Source organism: Ammospiza caudacuta, chromosome 11 (genome assembly GCF_027887145.1).
Source record: "Ammospiza caudacuta isolate bAmmCau1 chromosome 11, bAmmCau1.pri, whole genome shotgun sequence".
Classification (NCBI taxonomy): domain Eukaryota; kingdom Metazoa; phylum Chordata; class Aves; order Passeriformes; family Passerellidae; genus Ammospiza; species Ammospiza caudacuta.
Genome location: NC_080603.1, coordinates 23886813 through 23906152, shown reverse-complemented (window position 1 = coordinate 23906152; position 19340 = coordinate 23886813). Strand labels below are relative to the sequence as shown.

The 19340-nt window shown below is 42.4% G+C and overlaps 1 protein-coding gene across 1 annotated transcript; it reads right to left on the bottom strand.

Moving 5' to 3' along the window:
• Window positions 1-5296: 5296 nt before the first annotated feature.
• Window positions 5297-16227, bottom strand: LRRC31 (leucine rich repeat containing 31). The gene is made up of 10 exons (XM_058812550.1): window positions 16069-16227; window positions 15452-15706; window positions 14456-14605; window positions 13910-14077; window positions 11282-11449; window positions 10263-10430; window positions 9346-9513; window positions 8075-8242; window positions 6777-6944; window positions 5297-5616 (listed from the first exon to the last, which is right to left on the bottom strand). Exons 1-10 carry the CDS (start codon window positions 16079-16081, stop codon window positions 5297-5299), a joined length of 1746 nt encoding a protein of 581 aa, XP_058668533.1. The 5' UTR covers window positions 16082-16227.
• Between the last annotated feature and the right edge of the window lie 3113 nt (window positions 16228-19340).

The following is a 19340-nucleotide window of genomic DNA, read 5'->3' as shown; positions in this document are numbered from 1 at the left end:
CTGCATAGCAATACAAGTGGGCTCGGTCTGGAAAGGGTTACAGCTTGTGGTTTGGAGTAACAGATACAGGAAAAGCATGAGGAAAACGCTGGGTGTGTTTTCGATGTGCTGCAGTTGGTTAGAGCACCGTGCTGGAGCACCAAGGCGGGCCATTCACTTCAGAGTTTAACTTGATTATTCTCCTTCCAGCTCAGCCTATTCTGTAATAAACTCAGAGATAAAAGTATCTGAGATGATAGAGAAGCGATCCCTGGGGCAGCTGAGCCCTGCAGGCCTTACCTGAGCTATGCCCACCTCTCCCTTGTCCCCAGCTCAACCCGCGGTGAGTTCGGTAACCGGGGCTGCTCCGAGCTGGGCTCGGTAACGGAGCCCGTTCTCAGGGCGGGTGTCCCGAGCCCGTTCCCAGCGAGGGTGTCCCCAGCCGATTCCCAGCGAGGGTGTCCCCAGCCGATTCCCAGGGCGGGTGTCCCCAGCCCGTTCCCAGGGCGGGTGTCCCCAGCCGATTCCCAGGGAGGGTGTCCCCAGCCCGTTCCCAGGGCGGGTGTACCCAGCCCGTTCTCAGCGAGGGTGTCCCCAGCCCGTTCCCAGGGCGGGTGTCCCCAGCCGATTCCCAGGGCGGGTGTCCCCGGCCGATTCCCAGGGCGAGTGTCCCGGGCCGGCAGCAGGAGGCAGCGGGCAGGCGTTGCCAGGAGCCCCCAGGGTCCCTCCCCTGTGCGGGGCTGAGCCCCCGGTGCTGCCCAGACCCTGGGCACGGAGTTGGTCTCCGAGGAGCCTTTGCAAAGCTGTCCATGGTTACACGGATCAGCTGCTCCTTCAAAGATTCCTGCGCTGGCCCTTTCCAGCAAATAAATCCCTCTGGTGGTTTCAGCGCTGCCCTCCTGGGCAGGAGGGGATGGGCTGCATTTTCCTGCGCTGCAGCAACGCCAGGAGCTGCTGCGCTGGGTCTGTCTCGTAATCTCCTGCACAAACTTCCCCAGGTTTGAAGAATCTCCCCGACACAGGGCGCTCAGACTGTCTGGACAGCCTGGAGAAGATCCAACACCAGCTCTGCTGCTGGGCCTCCCTTTCCAGTGTTTGTGTGGGGAACACCACGTTACACATTGCATCACCTTACACGTTGTACCTGCATCCTCCACCAGGTTAATCAGTGTCAGGATGCTAGATCTCACTGAACAACGCTTTGATGCTATTCCTAAAGGAATGTGCACTATGAAAAATGTATTCGTTCCTTTGTTTTACTTTATATTTCATTGATACCTCCCTTTTGCACAATCCAAGTTCTCCATTACAACCAAGTGTCGCTTTTCCCCACCACACTGAGAAGGGACATTGCACTGGTACACCCCAAGCCTGGCTTCCTCATTATTGCTGGAATCTCAGAATTCAGGCAGAAAAAAGCAAGAATGTGGAAACACTGACCTTTGTGTTGAATCATAAAGATGGAATCCTGACTGGAGGGACTGCTGCAGTTTTTTGCATCTTTCTTTTCTGTGTACACTGGGAAAATAAGAGCTGCATTTGCACAGAATCAATATGTCACAGAGTGAGCAATTTAAAAATGGATGTGATATTGTTCATGTCTTTAACTCCATGAACATTAGTTGTTCATTTGATAATGAACAATTATGCACCCCTGGGCTATGGTAAGTGTAAGAGTATTCATAAATATCCTTATTTTGGGCCTCAGAATACACTTTCCTTTTTATTTAATGCAATGCTTTTCTCCCAAGGATTTTTTTTAGTGCAGTTTTCTTCTTGAAGGTTACATTTACAGAAGTAGCAATTTATGCAAAAGACTCACTTTCAGATTTCATTAATTTAAATTGCTCTCTGCTGCACTGTGCATACAAAGGAAATGAAGAAGCAGACTAATGTTTCTGCTAAGAAATAAAATTAAACCCATAAGAAATCTTTCCAGCACAGGAAACAACACAGATGTCTTTGCCAAAATTTCCACCATACTGTGAGGTATAATGTGACATTAATGAGCAGAATATTCTGTGTTCATCTATCAACAGTAATGCAGCTCCACAGAATTTTCTTAGGAGATTTCTTCCCTAAAAACAAAATTCCAAAGATTACTATTTAATTGACATAATATATCATTTTAATGACTGTGTCTAGATACCTGTGGAGGTGAAGGAACTGAAAATTTTAAATGCCTTAACCTTTCTGAAAATAAATTTAGTATCTTTCCAAAGGAGATCTTTCTCCTGGAGTCATTTATACTCCAGGAAAGATTATAGCTGGGACAAGATAAAGGAATTAAATTTCTGCCAGAAGACATAAGCAAATTGCAGGCAGGAACAATAGAAGGGGCAAGATCTTGTTCAGCTGCTGCATGGAAATTCCATGGACTTCAGCTGCTCCCAAATGCAGGACTGAAGGCATTCTTAATCTCTTTAGGTACCAGCTGCAGCATCAGGCCAGAACTCTCAGAACAGGAATAATATCAAAGCTCAGCATTTAAAACTCCTGTTGTCTCTGTGTTTAGTAATGATCCCAACAACATCACAGTTTATAAACCTTACTTATGCACTTTATCTCCAGAAAGGATCAGTACCTTGGAAATATGTTTGGAAATATGGAGCAGGATTCCAGACAGGCCCCACCAGGACCTGGATTACCATCCTGTCTTACAGAGCTGTATAAAGCTGTTTGAAAGTATCTCCACACTTTGGCAAAACCGTTCACTGATGTTTTGACAATCTGCAGTTACAGCACTTTGAATGATTGCAAGCTGTCACTGCCTTAGTGGTACTGCTCATGTCTGGCATGGCTTGGGGACATTTGGGATGTGTCTGTGTATGGGAGGCTTATTTGAAAGCAGTGGGTCTGCAGGATGCAATTTCTGCCATGATTCTGGTCCTGACACATCATAACTCCGTTATTAAAAAGAACCATGACAAACATAATATTGCTACAATTCTTGCATGCCAAATTTCTGTGCAATCATGTCTTTCTACAGCACTTGACAGGCAGACAGCTGTTTGTCCTAGACACAAGATGTCCTTGTCTAGTTTTTATTCTGTACTGCTCAGCTACACTTTAAGCCCCTGAGTTTCATCTGCAGTGCACACAGAGCATCGAGCTAGACTGTGCAGGTTCAAAATGAAGAGTGGGTGGGAGCAGAACCCTTTGTTCAATTCAGCTGACAGGTCAGAACCACAGTGCTGCTCTCCCTCCCCTTGCCTCAGGGAAGGTGGTGCATCCTGAGGGAGTTGATCAGAACCAGAGTTCCATCTGCAGGTAGTGCTCTCTGAATCTGCATCCAGGGCATGGGACTCATTTCTGTTTGGCTCTTGATTGATACTGAAATCTCATTAATATGCTCACTGGCAGGAGAGACCTGGGACTGCAGCAAAGTGGGACGGCTCTGTTCTGATTTTCCATTTCACTGGGTAACCGAGGCTGTTTCGATTGTTTGGAAATGTCTAATGAAATTTTTTCACTCTAAGTGAAGGCAAAGAGGAACAGAGAGAAGGATGAATCAGAAACTGCCAAGGAGGGAATCACTGGAAGAGAGATTTCTGGGCAGATTGGCAGATTAACAAGATTTTTAGTAGTGATGATAAAAGGAACAAAAGCTTTTTAGTGGCACAACTGGCATGACAGAAAAATAAGAGGGCAAAGACTGAGCAGGGGGATCGGGGGCAGGGGAGAATTTGCCAGCAGTGGGTCTGTCCTGGGCTCTGGAGCTGAGGATGAGGAATCCAACTATGAAAGAACAAGAAACCCCAACACTGAACTTGAGTTCAGTTAGGAAGATTTCAACGGAAAATGGACATTAAAGGTAAACTGGAGAGAGAGGTTCAAGAGGGAAAGGATTAATTCAGAGAAATTCTCACAGAACAGATAAAAGATCAATTTCCCAGTTGGGTCAAAGGTGGATTAGAACAGGTTGGTGAGATGCTATTAAACAGACATGATGGGTTTTCCTCATTAGAACAACTGTCCTTGTTTAACTCACTGCTTGAAAATCTCTCTTCTTAGCCCTAAATGAAGCAGGGGCTCTTTGCTTTATTTCAGAGGTTTAGGATCCCACGCAGCAATTCCCTGCTGCCCCTGACCAAGAGACTCCAGTTCAACTCACATTTCTCAAAGCTGGGGGAGCCAAGTTCACTTTTCAAGTGGAACTGAAAGTGGAACCAGGAAGTCCAAGGTGACTCTGACATGAAATTATGGATTAAATGATCAATGGGTATCAGCATTCAGCTGCTGGTTATAGCCCTGAACAGGGAAAAGCTGATATTGGAAGGGTTGCATGGACTGAAAGCTGAATATTGATCAGCATCTGCAGGGAGGAACTTGCTGAGAGGGCCCTTAGCAAGTTAGGAAGGTGCCACTGAATGATCCTGTTGTGCCTCTCCTCCAGGAGATTGCTGCAGCATGTAGAGATGCTCAGAGCTAATTGAGCAGTACTTTATCCCTCAAGCTGCCTCAGGATTTCTCTAAGACTCCTCACTCAGTGGGCAGATCTAATATCTTTACTTCCTAAAATACCTTACCGATGAATAATCCCACTGCAGTCCTGGAGCTCACGTGTGGGTTAACATGCTCCATGACACAAGTGATTGTGCCAGAATTTGGCACTTATTGATTGCCCTGTATCCAAAATTCTTGTTAAAGTAGCAGGACATATGTCTGATTTAATGTACCATAGGTTTTTCCTTGCCCCTGAGACTTGCACAGACACCAAATAAGGGTTTCTTACCTTGATTTTATGCTGATTCTCTACACAGGACTCATCTACACTGTGAAATGGCATCAAGGGCCAGAGCAGAGGCAAACCAGCTCCTCCTGTATTCTCCTTCCTGGGCTAATCTATAATGTTGAGTTGTTGGGATGGATAGCAAATCTTCCACTTACAATTTAGTTAATTCACAAAGAGGCAAAAGTTTGAGGGGAGAAGAAACTAACAAATAAAACATGGATGTTTCAAGTATTTTCACATTAGAGGTATTTTCTGAGGCCACATTGACACTGCCCACCCACCTGCATCAACACACACCCCAGCTCTTCCCTCCATGGCCAAACCTGCAGCAGGTCCCTCTGACCCAGCACTGCTCTGTGGCCTTGGCAATATTCACAACATGAAGATTGAGTAGTGTAAGCATGGCCCAGAGAGTCTGAAAGGACATTATGAAATGGAATGATCTATGTTGCAGAAGGTCAAATAACAGTTTTCTATAACTGTGAAACTATTTCAAGAGATTATTAAAAACTGCAGTCTTCTGAGACACATAATGGTTCATGTGCTGCTCCCAAAAGGCCTTCCACACACCTCCAACCTTCATCAACAGTCAAAACGAATGTTTCTTTTGTTGTCTTGATTAAAGCCTTCCATTTGCTTCCTCTGGCACTCTGAAAGGGCCCATCTTTGCATGGCCAGCTCTGCCAAGGCTGGCAGCTGTGTCAGTGCTGCCAACAGCTCCCCAAACCACTGCCCACAGTCCCTGCAGGACGATGGACTGAGGCTCACATCCAACTCTGAGAGATCCTTGAATGCTCCTAAACCTTGGCAGAAAACAGCCCAGCCTTCATCAGAGATGGTGTTGTTATAACTCAAATCCAGCTTCTGCAATCTGGCCAAGTGGCCATCTTGCCTCAGGGATGCTGTGAGAGATGAGAGACACAAACACAATTAATAAATCCTGGTAACTGCTTTAAAAGCTTCTCAGAAGAGGAACTGATATTTTAATACCTCATTCCAGCAGTCAAACAGCAAGATTTAACTCCTCAGCAGCATAAAATCACTTGCTGCTGATCTCAGAAAGACAGTTTTATAACAGCTGAAGGAGTTTACAACATTTAAAGCACGGGCAGTTCAAAAGGAACAAAGTACTGAGTTAAAAGAGTGTGGCAGCCTGAAAACCTTGGAGTCAGTTGGAAGGAGGTCACATCAAGTGCCAATTGTAAGAGGCAGACAGGCTTTTCAGGGAGATTTAGAAAGAGGAAAGCAAAACTAGGTGAGGCTGCATGACTGACTACAACAGCCACCTCTCACTGTGGGAGGGCCAAATATTCCCTAAAGGGGTCCTTAACATATGATTGGCAAAGGAGACACCCATCAAGGGTGATGGTTTTTGAAGTCAAAAGTATTTGGGCTTCACCTCACCAGATTTTATATTCCAGGGCCTTACAGATGTCACACAGCTATTGCCAATGTCAGACACAAAACCTGAGTCAGGCCCACAGACTCAGAAAGATGAGTATAAAATTAGCAAGTGTTTAAAAGGATCATAGAATTTATTCCTTTATAGGTTCCCATTTTCCAGTATTTCTTAACAGCTGCTAAGAGGTGGGTGAAAACATTTCTGGTTTAATTCTCCCCCAGTAGTCTGACTCCAGAAACCTACCTAATGACTGGGAGCTGGTAGTGCCTGTATTCCTGGCTGTCAGCACAGATATTTCCTCTAAAGTACTGAGCCATAAAACAGCATCTGAACAAAATAAAACTCCTCAAATGCAGCTTTAAATATTTGAGATAAAAAACAGATGCAAACCCTACATTTTCTAAATTATGCTGCCTTTTTTTTTTAATAGATAAAAGTGCTTAAATATTCTTTGCCGTTTAGCCTTTTCAGCTTTTCCACTGGGCATGTCCAGGACAGACAGAAAAATGAAAGCCCTTTGTGGGAGAAATACTCCTGTATTTTCCATGTTTTCATTTGATTTATGCAAAAACGTGCTCAGCCCATGGAACAAGCCCCTTCTGAATTGTGGTCTAAACGCCCTAGTTCCTTTAGTGCTAGTAAATACCATGTTATACTTACTTAGAAGTGCCAAATCTTCAGCCACCAGGTTACAGCTGCTCAGTCTTAACACTTGAATCTCCATTGCAAGCTTTAGTGCTCCCAAAAGCAGCTTTAGGTTGCCACCAACGCACTTATTCCAAGAAAGATCTAATATCTGCAGTTCAGGAAGGTGAAGGGCAGCCTCAGCTGAAAAGATTAAGACCAGCAACTTCTGCTTACTAATAGAAAACAACATGGCCTCAACAGACACCTCACCTGCAATTCACCCGTAAGTAAGATCCTAACAGCCAGATTGTGCTTAAAATGAATTGTTTTATTCCAAAAAAGTCAGACAAAAGAAAATAAGAAGGCTCTGCCTATAGAATCTATCAGGACTCTATGGAGAGAGGTTTTGTCTTTCTATTTGCATTATTGCCTTGGCCTTGTTGCATTGAATTAATTTAATTTAACAGCTTGCTTTTAAACCATTTTATATCAATTTAAAGACGATTTTTTTTGCTGTGAACTCACTATTTAAGGTGAGATGCTTTGTGTCTTTTGACAGCTCTGATTTCCATGGTGTCACTCTTACATAACTGTAGTGATATAAACATAATACTCTTTCTGCAAGGACCTCTGACCAGCTTAGCTTGCTACTGCTTCTGCTGGAGGCAGTCAAGTCTTACTCCAGGTTTAATGGCACGAGTACATAGTATGAAATACAAGTGCACAATACACAGTAACTGAGAGATCCCTCTGTACTAAGATTTCATGTGCCATATGGAACACCTATCAAAGGCCACTAATCCAGAGATTTGCAATAAGTAGGTAAAAGAGGCTGAATTTACATATCCTGTGTTAGATTGGACTTTTCTTCACAGCTGTGCAATATCTTTTCCCCCTGCAGTCATTTCCTCCAGTGCCCCATGCTGAACTCTGCCCCAGAAAGTTTCTACTGAAATTTTCACCTGCAGTTGAGGTTAAATACCCTCAGTCAAAGCTTTACCCCACTGACTGAAGTGTTACATCCAGACTATGATTTCAGCTTAATTAAAATAATGTTTTTCTTTTTTCCCCCAAAATTAATGGGTATATAAAAGCTCTCTATCAGACAAAGCACTAAAAGAACTCCATCCCCTCAGGTACAGTAGAGGAAGTCATACAATTCTCTTCCCTTGCAACCTGGTCCCACAAAGCAGTGGTTTCATCACAGGCTTTTCACTCAGGACCCGAGGTATAAGGTAACCATGATCCTTGGAGTTCAGCCAAAGGAGAGGGAATGCTTTGTCCTACAGGGATACACAGAGAATGGGCACACTTTAAAGAAACATTCCTACCTAGTGATGAAAGGGACTCTTCACCTAAGCCACAATTGCTGATGGTCACAGATCTCAGCTTTGGTAAAAACCTGAGCCTGCCCAGAAGAGGATCTGATGAGAGTCCTACATTTTTATTCGAGGATAAATTCAGCTCTTGAAGATTGGAGAGTAAAGGTATCACCTGGGCTACAAAAACATGAAATATTTATTAGAATGTCACTGATCCATAACAAATGTGTAGTTGCATAGCTTGACATAATTGTTGTGTAGCCTGACATAATTTCTTTTCTTTATAAATCAATCCAAAAGTCAAAGCCAGCCAAGTTTTTACACCCAAGTTCTTGGTGAGTAATGTTTTAGACCATAAATAGCCTTGTCATTTTCAGTAACACTGTTTCAGAAGTTAAGTATTCCATACTATGTGGAAGTTTGTCAGAACATGGTTTCCTGGAAATTTTCTGGGTGAAGTAGGGAATTTCCAAATATCTTCATTGCTAACTGAAACTTCTTTGTCTTAATGTTATTATTCTTTATTATAAAATACATTAAAAATAAATTGTGATTGATATTACTAATACTGATTATTTCTTAAAGCTTCATCATCATCATCAAATCTTCAAGTTATCTTCTTTGTCATGGAAAATAGGATGTGGGCAATATAGGCTTTGAGTCATGGGATTTTTTGTTGTTAAGAGTAGAAACAAAGTTATGATAATAGAGAGAGAGAAATAAACTGTCTCACAAATTGATTGGGAAATGACTTTTTCTTCATAGTAGTGTTTATAGTTGCATCAATTCAACCTGGAGAAAGCACACAGCAGCAGCAGCAGCAATGCAAGATCTCCTAAAATCACCCTCTTCTTGGTGTGCAGCTCACCAAGGGGGATTTAGGCTGTTTTATTTCCATGCACAAACCCCCCATGGATCCATCCAACTTATATCCCTGGGGGATCTGCCCCTGGATGTTCTTAAATTACTGATTATCAAAAAATAACAGTGTTTGGTGGCAGTTCCCACATTTGGTGGCAGACCCACATTGTGGGTCTGAATCATGGCAGATTCAGCTCCTTAGTTCCACATGGGATCAGACACTGAGATTTCCTTTTGTTCAGCAAAAACCCATTCCATATTTATCAAGAAAGCCCTCTCCCACACTGCATTTTCAGAGCTGCCTGATGAAAAAAAGTACTGAGTTCAGCTCTTCTGCCAGGCAGAATCTTTTATGTCTTTGAGATATTTTCAGAAGAAAAAACCAAGATTCTTAATAAATTTCCTCAACATGTCCTTACACAAAACAGTCACGTCCTCTTCTGTGATACAGCATTGGTGAAGATCAAGGACTTCCAGATTTTTCAAGCTGGCCAAATGAGCTGTTGAGGCTTTAAAGCCACCACCAATCTCTCTGTTACACGAGATGTCTAATTTCCTTAGCTCTGCAAGGTGCTGTAAAGCAGTGTCTGAAATGCAAAAGGGAACAGGCTGGTCACTGGCTGCCACAACAGCCCAGGTCAGGGCTTTGCCATTTATTTACTTCAACGTCAAACTTTGCACAAGGTATTGCAGGCAAAGCTCCTGGGCTAAGCTGCAGTGCATAATCACAGCAGACACTCAGTAATGCAGCAAAGCCTCCCTGTCCATGCAGCTCCATTCTTCTCTGGCAGAGCAGGTGAAGGTGAGGCCAGCTCATCCCCCACATCCAGTCAATCCTCAGCCTTTTGCAGAAATTACTGCTGGATGTGCTCATTAATGCCAGGTGTTTTGCCACATCCACTAGGGAGAGACACAGATAGCAAGACCATTTCATGTAGCTTCACTGCACACTTTAAGTGGTAATGGTGAATTTGGATTTCCTTTGGAAAGCAGGATTAGCTTGTTAGAAGTTAGCTGGCCTGTGTGTGTCCTTGTCTGTGTCCTGTCTGGGGAAAGAGGAAGCACATCCAGGGAGCCACAGCTCTGAGATGTGTCTCAGATAAATGGTGTGGAGGTTGACTCTCCCCAATGACTTTCACAAACTTGAGCTCAGGGGAGATAAATTCAGCTCCTGCTGAAAGGCCCTGGAGTCTTTTACCAATCCTCAAACAGCAAATCATGACTGCCCATTAATACTGCCAAACCATCAGCAAAATCCCACCTCATTGCCTTTCTTAAATGGTTTTCAGATGTACAATATATTCAGAATGAAAGTTTTCTGAACATAAAGTCTAACCTAAGCCCTGGAGGCTGTCTTGCTTTAATCCACACATGTGCAAGTTTAACTCTTTCAAGCCTGGAACATTTTTCAGATCCTGAGCAATAACCTTCATGCTGCAGCCAATGTTTTTGTTGATAGAGACATCTAATACTTCGAGGTCTGGGATCACATTTAGAAGTTCAGCTGGGGAAAAAAAAAAAGAAAAGAAAAGAAAATCAGAATTGGTAATTGTCTAGAATACATACAAGATGAACCCTAGAAAAATACAGCACCATGATAAACAGGAAGACGTGGTCAGGGTTTGCCTGTCAGTGTGGTTTAGACTTGCTAAGTTCCTGTTCTACCTAAACAAGGCAGTAAATAAAGACTGGGTAGGAATCATAAAAATCTGCGAAAAACATTTATAAAAATAAAAGTGGAAAAAGTACAGGGACTGTTAGAAAAATACAGAGGAATAAAAAGCAGAAATACAAACAGAAATAAAATTTTCTAATGAAAATACATAGGAATGTCTGTTACATATGGGGCTCCTCCTGCAGTGGAGATGAGAGCCATGGGGCTTCTCTTTACTGAGCAAACACCTTTTAAAACATACAATGAGATAAAAAGACCACACAGGATTAAGCTGCTATGGTGAGAGGACAGAAGGGAAGGATGGTCAGTGGTTGCCAACTCAGCCTAAATTCCCAATCCTCAGACCTTCTTTCCAATCCCATGGCTAATTACATATTCAGCTGATTAATTTTGAGCAATTAGTGTTGGAAATTCTCTCAAAACATCCAGAAACCCTGTACTACTGAGGCAGCCAGACTGTGGTTTAGGTCTTCTCAACCCTCTCTCATATGATTAGAGAGAACAGCTTTCTTCTTTGAAAGCAAGTGCACTAAATCTCCACATCATAAATACTGTTACAATGCAGAGCTTGAAATAAATTAAATTTTTCATTGACATTGAGCTCAATACAGCCATTATCTAAGTCAAATAAGTTCATTTTTGTGAAGCCAGCCTCAGCCCAGCTCCATGGACACACATACCAAGGGATTCTCCATCCTTTGCTGTCAGGTTACAGTCTGTCATTTTCAGACATTTTAATTTGCATCCTTCCTGAAGCTTTTTTGTCAGCAGTGATAGTTTACCACCAATGTTACTGTTCCATGATAAATCCAGTTCTTCAAGCTGAGAAACAATTTCAAATGCCTCTCCTGCAAGAGAAGTCTAGAATGAGTCATTCCAAGTATAAATTTCAGTGCAAACAAAATACAGGTTTGGAATATATTAAAGAGGAAGGTTAGCTACTTAATACTCAAATTACTTTATGATGAATGTCTTGCCAGGAAAATTGTTAAATAAATGAATTATTGCTTATGCAGCAATGTTGTGTAAAATCTCACATTGTCTAAGGAGCAACATAGATCACAAGTCATTGTCACAGTGCACACAAAACTGAAATTTATTCAAGTTCCCAAACCCTCATCAGGCTGTTAGGCCGGTGCTGGGACCAGAAAGTCCAGTCTAGAGGGAAATCAATACAAGTGACAAGTCTGAATTTACTGTCCTGTAGAGTTCTGCTCTGTTTTATTTGGCAAATTTCCAACATCCTCTGTACTGCATCCACAGGTCATTTTGGAGGGAATGAAAGAATTCCTCTCACAATTATTTCTGAAACATGAAAGTTTCATTTCTGACAGGAATTTCTGAATCAATTCATAAGAAACCAAGATGAGCACTGTTTTGACTCAAACTAACTTTCCCATGATTTCAAGGCAGACAGAACTGACTTTTACTACATTCAGAAAAATCAGCATTTTCAAGGCTTGACACACCTGTCAATGTGAACTGTGTTAGTGCTTATTTGAAATACTGACATCCCACTGTAAAATCCAGCTTCCTAACTTCCTTTGTAGAGGAGAGAGGCAGAGCATATTTGCATAAACTCATTCCCAAGAAAGATCAATTAATCAGACCATATGCAAATGCAATTTCAAAGTGTCATACACATTTTTTTAATCTAAAGTCTAATAATTGAGAATTGTATTTTAATAGTAACATCCTTTCATGTCTGTGTGGTTTTCAAAATTATTTTTTCACAAAAGATTTATAATAGAAAAATAATTACTTCCATAAGTGAATATCTTGATTTGAGAGGAGAGGCCACATTTTAATTCTTATTTTTGCATTTATTTTAAATTATTGCCTCAGTGTTGAATACTGAGCAATGCTCTAGAGTTGAGAAGTGCAGCATAGCCTGTTTCTGTTTGACATGAGGACTATAGATTTCCAAGCACATTCTCCTCCCAGAGGATAAATAAAGGAATATAACTCCAGGAATTGTTTCCTATCACCTTTCACAGTCAAGCTCTGAGCAACTACATAGAATAGGTTGATATTATGGTTATATTTCAGACATTGATTTCTAAGCAGGATGTGCTGAGTCCACAAGAGGCCACATTTCTGCAGAGAGATGTGGACAAGGTCACACAGCCAGGACTGGCCTAAATACACAAGTTGTTTTCAAAATCACAGGCAAAATCAATGCAAACTGACTGTTGCTATCCCACGTGTCAAAGGCATCACATTTTGTCTGGAAATTCAAGTTCTGTGATCAATTTTCTGTCTGTCCCAGCAGAAGCTAAACTGAACTGGGAAGGAAACAGCATTGAAGAACCTGGCAGAAAGAATCAATTGCAAAAATAACCAATAAAATTCAGAAGGAGAAAAAGAACACCAACGAACAAAAACCAAATCTATGAGAAGGGTTTGGAAAATAATGAAATTAATTTGAAAAAATAATAGAAAATTAAATACAGATTTCACACTCATCAGAAACAGAGCAGTTATTTTCACTAGCTTTTGTAGAGATGCTTATTTCCTCCCCAAGAGATTGCAAGACTCATTTTTGATCCACCACCATATATGTCATTTTATTTCTGAACCTTTCCTGGAAAAGGCTTGGATATGAATGACATAAACAAAGCCCAGCTTTATAACTCAGGTCCATTTTAGAACTTTCAAAATAAGCAATAACTTTTATAATTTATAATTGATTGTGTCTGCCCTTCTTTTAAATACAAACCACAGATCCACTCCAGAGTAAACTCCAGGCCCAGAGGTGACTCCATGCCAGAACCTGAGTGTGCAACACCACCTGAAAAATCTTTCCATCTTTCACTTTGCAGAAAGCAGAGTGCAGGCACTCCAATCACAGAAGTAAGCAGAGAAATAAATGTCTCCCAGAGTTGAAAAAACACCAAATCATAAAGCTCTGAGGCAGCACTTCTGGTTTTAAGTCTTGTCCCAAAAGACCATTGGGGTTTTCATGATGAGCACTCACCTGTCCTGCAGCTCCAAGACCTAAACTGACCCTATTGTGATTGACTCTGCTTCTAGGCAAAAAAAAAGCAATCCAAAATAAAAATATTCTTTCCTGCAAATAGGACTGGATTCTCTTCCCTTCTGAGTATGAAAGCTTCACACCCTGAGGAATGAACTCTGCAGAGCTACCTAAAGGTGTAAGGTCACCCATAAGCCCAAGTTTCTACTGTTTCACAGCAGGAGTTTACTTTGCCCAGTGTGGCAGCAGCAGGAGTAGGATGTAGGAAGAGATGAGATGGATTACATCAGCCCCAAGCTGTCTGGAAGTAAATGGAAATGCAATCCTGTACCTAAGGAGATGACATCCTCAGCTGTCAGCCGGCAGTTGTTGAGTCGGAGGACTTTTAACAGGCTCACGTGGTGAAGAGGGACAGTGAGAGCTTTCAAAGTGCCTCCAACACAACCATTCCAGGACAGGCTGAGCTCTTCCAGCTCTGGGAGAAACGGCAGTAAAGAAGCTGTAAGGAAAGAAAAGAAAAAGCTTTTCTGTTTTCATGCTTCTGCACACACTATGTCTTAGTGTTGAGATGTTTTCTACTACCAATACATAATTATAAAGCCAATGACAATTTGTACCTCACTTTTCTTATCTGTAGCTCGAGTGTAAGGACAATAATCTGCTTCACAGACCTGGGTGATTTCTATATTTATATATATTACATAATTGACATAATTTATTAATTAATATTTCTCAGGGACCTGAGACCATTAGATGAAATGTTAAAATGGCCTGTATAAAAGAAAGGGAAGGGAAAAGAGGAGAGGCAATAATAGAACAGGCAAATAAAAATTAAAGAAATACATGAAGTGATTAGTTGAACAAAATGTGCATTTACCCAACTCTGTTATATCTTCTGCACTCAGTGCACAATTATTTAGATCCAGATTCTTGCTGCTGGGTTTCTTTCCCAGTTTCTCCATGAACTGGTTAAATCTCTGCTCACCAGATGGTGACTCTGCTTCAGAAGTGAGATGTGAAAGTCCATCTGAGCAACAAAGAAATAGGGCCCTGGTTACCTCTGCTAATAAACACAAGGTGTAAAACCTGCCTGAGGCTGCCAGGTGAAGACTTTAGGGAATGAATTAAATCTGACAATGAAGCAGGCTCTATTTTTCATCTATGTGGACCAACAACCTGACTGATAGGATCACTATAGATCAAATTAATACAAAAGTCCTCCCACATTTTCATACAACATCTGTGTAAGGTAGTTCCTGCTTTTCTGAGCTTTGCAAAGCAAAAAAAAAAAAAAAAACAGAAAATAGCAATCCACTCTCAGTAGCTGCCCTCTTATCATTCCCCAAACTGACCCACACCCATTAGGACAAATGATGGGGTTCTAAGCTTCACCTTCCACCTCCTTTTGAAAAATAGTTCCATTTTCTCTGGAGTGGATGTAAAGAGAATCCTTGTGTGTGCAAAATAACATCAATGAGGGATTCCCATTCCCTTTCCCTGCCCCGTGCTAAGTGATAGGAAACATCTGCTCCTGTTGTCTTCAGACTGCTTTAGCAGGACAGAGACCCATCTTAAATACAACAGGCCAAGCTACTGCTCAGAGCTGACCTCAGCACTGACTCTCACATTGCAGACCAAGAGAGAAGTCACCCAAAAGCTTTACCCTTCCTCATCAATGTGGATCTAACTCCTTGCTTAGCACCTATCAAATCAGAGGGTACGTCCTTGATAATGTTCCAATCAGAAGTAAATCCTAGCTAGAGGATAAAAATACAGCAAATACAGGATTTTGGCTAGCAAGAAAACAGCTGATTTTCTATGAAATTAAAATATATACACATACACAAATGTTTCATTATTGTACCAGCATTACCTTCTACAGAGGGATCTTGCTTTTCACTCTGATCATCAGCTACATCATTGCTTATTTCTGTTTCTTCAATTTCCCTTCTGTCCTTGCCTTCAGATTTCCCAAAGTCAAAGCCTTTGAAGAACTGTTTGATGGCTGAAGGCGGCTCTTTCCTTTTTTCAGGAGCACACTTCTTTCCTTGGAATTGTTTTATAACAAAGTCAAATGGGGAACTCTTTGGGTTGTCCTCTTCATGTCTATCCTGGCAGTTCTGGTCATCTTTCAGGGGATCAGCAGACAGAATAAGTGTGAATTAGAATTTAGTAATGTTTACTCTTGCTTAGCTTCATTCATAGTGGCAGATGCACTGAGAATTTGCCACCATTGCCTCCATCCAACCATGTATCATAGCCACGATACAAGAGTTCAAGAGCAGAGCTCTTACAATCACAAAAAGCTGAGCCAATGTTTAAAATCTGGCATTAATGTGTTGTCACAGTTGTATTCCTTAGAAATACAAAAATGGTACAACGCAATGTACCTTGATGTACATGCACAGTTACTGAGCTCTAGAGCAATCCTGCTTTCCCTGGCTGTGATTTCCTGCTGTAGAGAGGCATTATTTTAAAAAAAGAACATACCTGTCTTTTCCATGGGTACACCTGAGGTTCCCTTTCACACTTTTCAGTTTTTACAGCGCTTTCAGGGTTTGTGGAATAAGTGAGCCATGGAACGCAAACAAAACCTCACTCCTTTCCTTAATAGGAACTTTCCGTGCAGTTTTCTCTCACAAGTTTCTGTCTTCATCCGTTTGACAGCAGCAGCTCTGCACAAGTGGTTTGTTGGCTCTTTCCTGATGCCTCTATTCCTCTGTACTTTATCCCAAAGTCTGCCGGTCCTGGGGCTGAGAAATCCATTTAAATGCTCTGATCATGTCCCAGCTTCGATGGCTCTCAAGGCAGAAATCAGGAAGTGGCAGCAAAATCTTCGCTACTGCTCACAAACCACTGCATGCCCCGAGACAGCTGTTGTTGGGAGAGGCTGAGTCACCGCAGAGATCAGATTACAGGAGTACCTGGAGAAAAGCTCTTTGTTTTCCCACCCCTTTTGTCCACACTGCTCAGCAATAGCTGGAGGCACAGCTCAGTCAAAAAAGGGAGGACTGACACTCCGGATCACTTCAGGAGACACAAGTCACAATCATCTTCTGGGAAATACCATGGTACAACATTACAATGCAATCAGTAGACACACCTTATTTACACTTCAAACTCCAGTACACCTTTTTTTTGTCTGTCTGTCCTAAAGTCTGATTTCCTCAGTGGTGAACATCACAATTTCTGTCTCAACTCTACTCATGGCCATTTATGCTGAATCTCTTTAGCCTTGATAATCTTTTTCATTCTATGAGGTCTTGCCTTTGCAGGCTAAACCAGCCAAACCTTTCTCCCCTCCTGTGGCAAACTCTCCATTTCCCTTATCATTTCCTGCTCACCTGGTGCAATATAATTTCTACTTCCTTAAACACAAGGCACCATCCACTGTCTGTATACACTAAAGACAGATGCAAACTGGAGTGATTTTGGTGGGGAATGATAAAGCTGGTAAACAAAACCAACAATTCCTTTGCAAGCAGCTGAGCAGACACCAGCCTGAGGAAGAGCTTGACTCAGAATGAAACTAGACAAAGGATTCAGGCAGGGTGGAATGAGGCACAGGGTGGTGCAAGGAGTTAACAGGGTAAGATGAGATGAAAAAGTGAACATCAGGAAAATCCTCTTGTCCATGAGAGGTACCATGCTGGGAAACATTTACAGCAGCTAGAAATGCACAAAACCATTGTGATCAACCATCTTTCTCTGTAGAAAAGGAGGACATATTTCTATTCCCAAACAGAAAGGATCTCCAAGTTGACTTTAGGGTTTTCTGACACCAGAAGTGGCTGTCCTGTCTCTGTTTCTGAAATCAGCATCTCACTATAGAGCTGTATCCACATGAGGAATTTGTGCTAATTCAGGTGTCCAGGCATCTCAGCTATGCAGACAATGGAAAATCCCAGTATTTCTATTGGTGAAGAACTGAATTTGACAGTTCTTTTCTTGTGCTTAACAGCAGAGTGACTGGGAATGAAGCAGAGACCAAGCAACCTGTGTTTGTGAGCATGTCCTGGGCTCTCCTGGGCCAAGACTTCTCAATGCCCCCTGCAGTTCAATGAGAACGAGGAATGTGAATATTTGATGATCTCTGTCCTGTGAAACTGGGGAAATCTTTAAGCATGTTAAGCACTGATTACAGTGGTTAGTCTGGGCTAGCTCACATGCTCTGACATCAGTATTTCAGGTGATAGTGCTGCCAATTGAGAGGTTCTTTCACCATTGAGGCTGCTGAATGACAGTGACAATACCCCAGGGCACTCTGACAGCATCCCCAGAATTTGGTCAGAAGGGAAACAGTGAACTGGTCTCCTCTTCCCAAAAAGCAAATCCTTACCTTTTTTTACATCAGCTATGAGAGAAGAGGTGCTAACAGGATTATCCCCCCAAAAATCAGGCTAAGGAGAGTGAGGTGGCTGCACTAGGCTGCAAACATGAGCAGCGCTTTGCAATGGGCCCAGGCTGTGCTGTGAACACGTGAACATCACAACATCCAGGCCCAGCCATGCCCCATTTGCTGCTCTGTCCCTCTCCTCCCTGACACACTTGTGAGCAGGTGTCCTGCTCCTGTCAGAGCCCTGTGTCTGCTTCCTGCAGCATGTCACGGACAGCACAGGGCAGGCTTAGCTTTTGGAGTTTAAAAATAATAGACGCCTTCCCCTTTCTATCCAGTTAAATGGCCTGTGACCATCTGCCAAGTGCTCAGTGTCACACTTGCTTATATCTACTCTTCCCTCTGTCTAGACCTGGGGCAAGGTTAGGAACAGAACCAATTTTGGAACAAAATAGTTTAAGTTGCATCCCACACAGCATCCATCAGGGAGAGATTAATGTGGATTTTTGTACTTTGCCTCATTGTGACTCCTTAATCCGGCATATATTCCAAAGAAATAATGCCATTAGAGGATTAGTGCCACAAGTTCATTTGAAAAAAAGGATTTGCAAACACTGAAATCCTATATTCTATGTGCTTAATCACTGAGTATCATTTTGGGGATTTCCTCTCCCTTTAGTAGTGTCTCTTTCAATGAAACCCAAGCAAATCAGCAACTCTGTTTTGGATGGCCCTTATTATCCACTAAAGGAAAACAAAGCCCCAAGCATCTGGTTAAAATAATGGAGAGTCTAAACACACTGAACTAAACCCATCCTTGCTGTCATACAATCACAGTTACATCAGGGAGGCACTCAGCCCAATATTTATATAGTATGTAATGATTTGGGATATTTATCTGTTAGAGATTATTGATAGTCTGACTGCTGCAGCACTTAACAACACTGTGAGCCTTGTTTGCTTCCATGGCAGTTCCCTTCCCCAGCTTTGCCTCTCTGCAGGATTCTCTTGCTTGGCCTGATTTGTTGGGGGAAATTGCGTGGAGCAAGGAATTGGTGGGGCTGGAAAAGTGTTCATTGCCCCATGGCTGACTTTGGCGGTTCCAGGTGTCACAGTCTTGGGCTGTGCTGACTCAGAACACTCGTGCCAGGAGTTGCTGCCAAGGGAGGATAAGGGAAGAGTGGCCTGGTCCAGCACCAGGTTTGCTGCCCTCATCTTTCCTAGCCACATGCATCAAACCATGCTCTCCACAGCTCTCTCCATCCTCTCTCTCCTGCTCTGTCCCTTCCATTCACCCTCTGACTCTGACACCTCATAACTGAGGCAGGGGAATTCAGCCTTGCCCACACAGCTGGGAATCTCTCAGCTGGCACTGATGCTGAGCTGCTTGTGCCAAACATCTGTGTCACCCACTAATTTGATGTTG

Excerpts from the sequence above, each read along its gene's own strand:
- LRRC31 (XM_058812550.1), bottom strand. Across the intron at positions 10,431-11,281 it reads AAAGGATGGAGAATCCCTTG|CTGAACTTCTAAATGTGATC; the intron begins GTATGTGTGTCC and ends TTTTTTCCCCAG. Across the intron at positions 6,945-8,074 it reads AGAGTCCCTTTCATCACTAG|CTGAGGCTGCCCTTCACCTT; the intron begins GTAGGAATGTTT and ends TAATCTTTTCAG.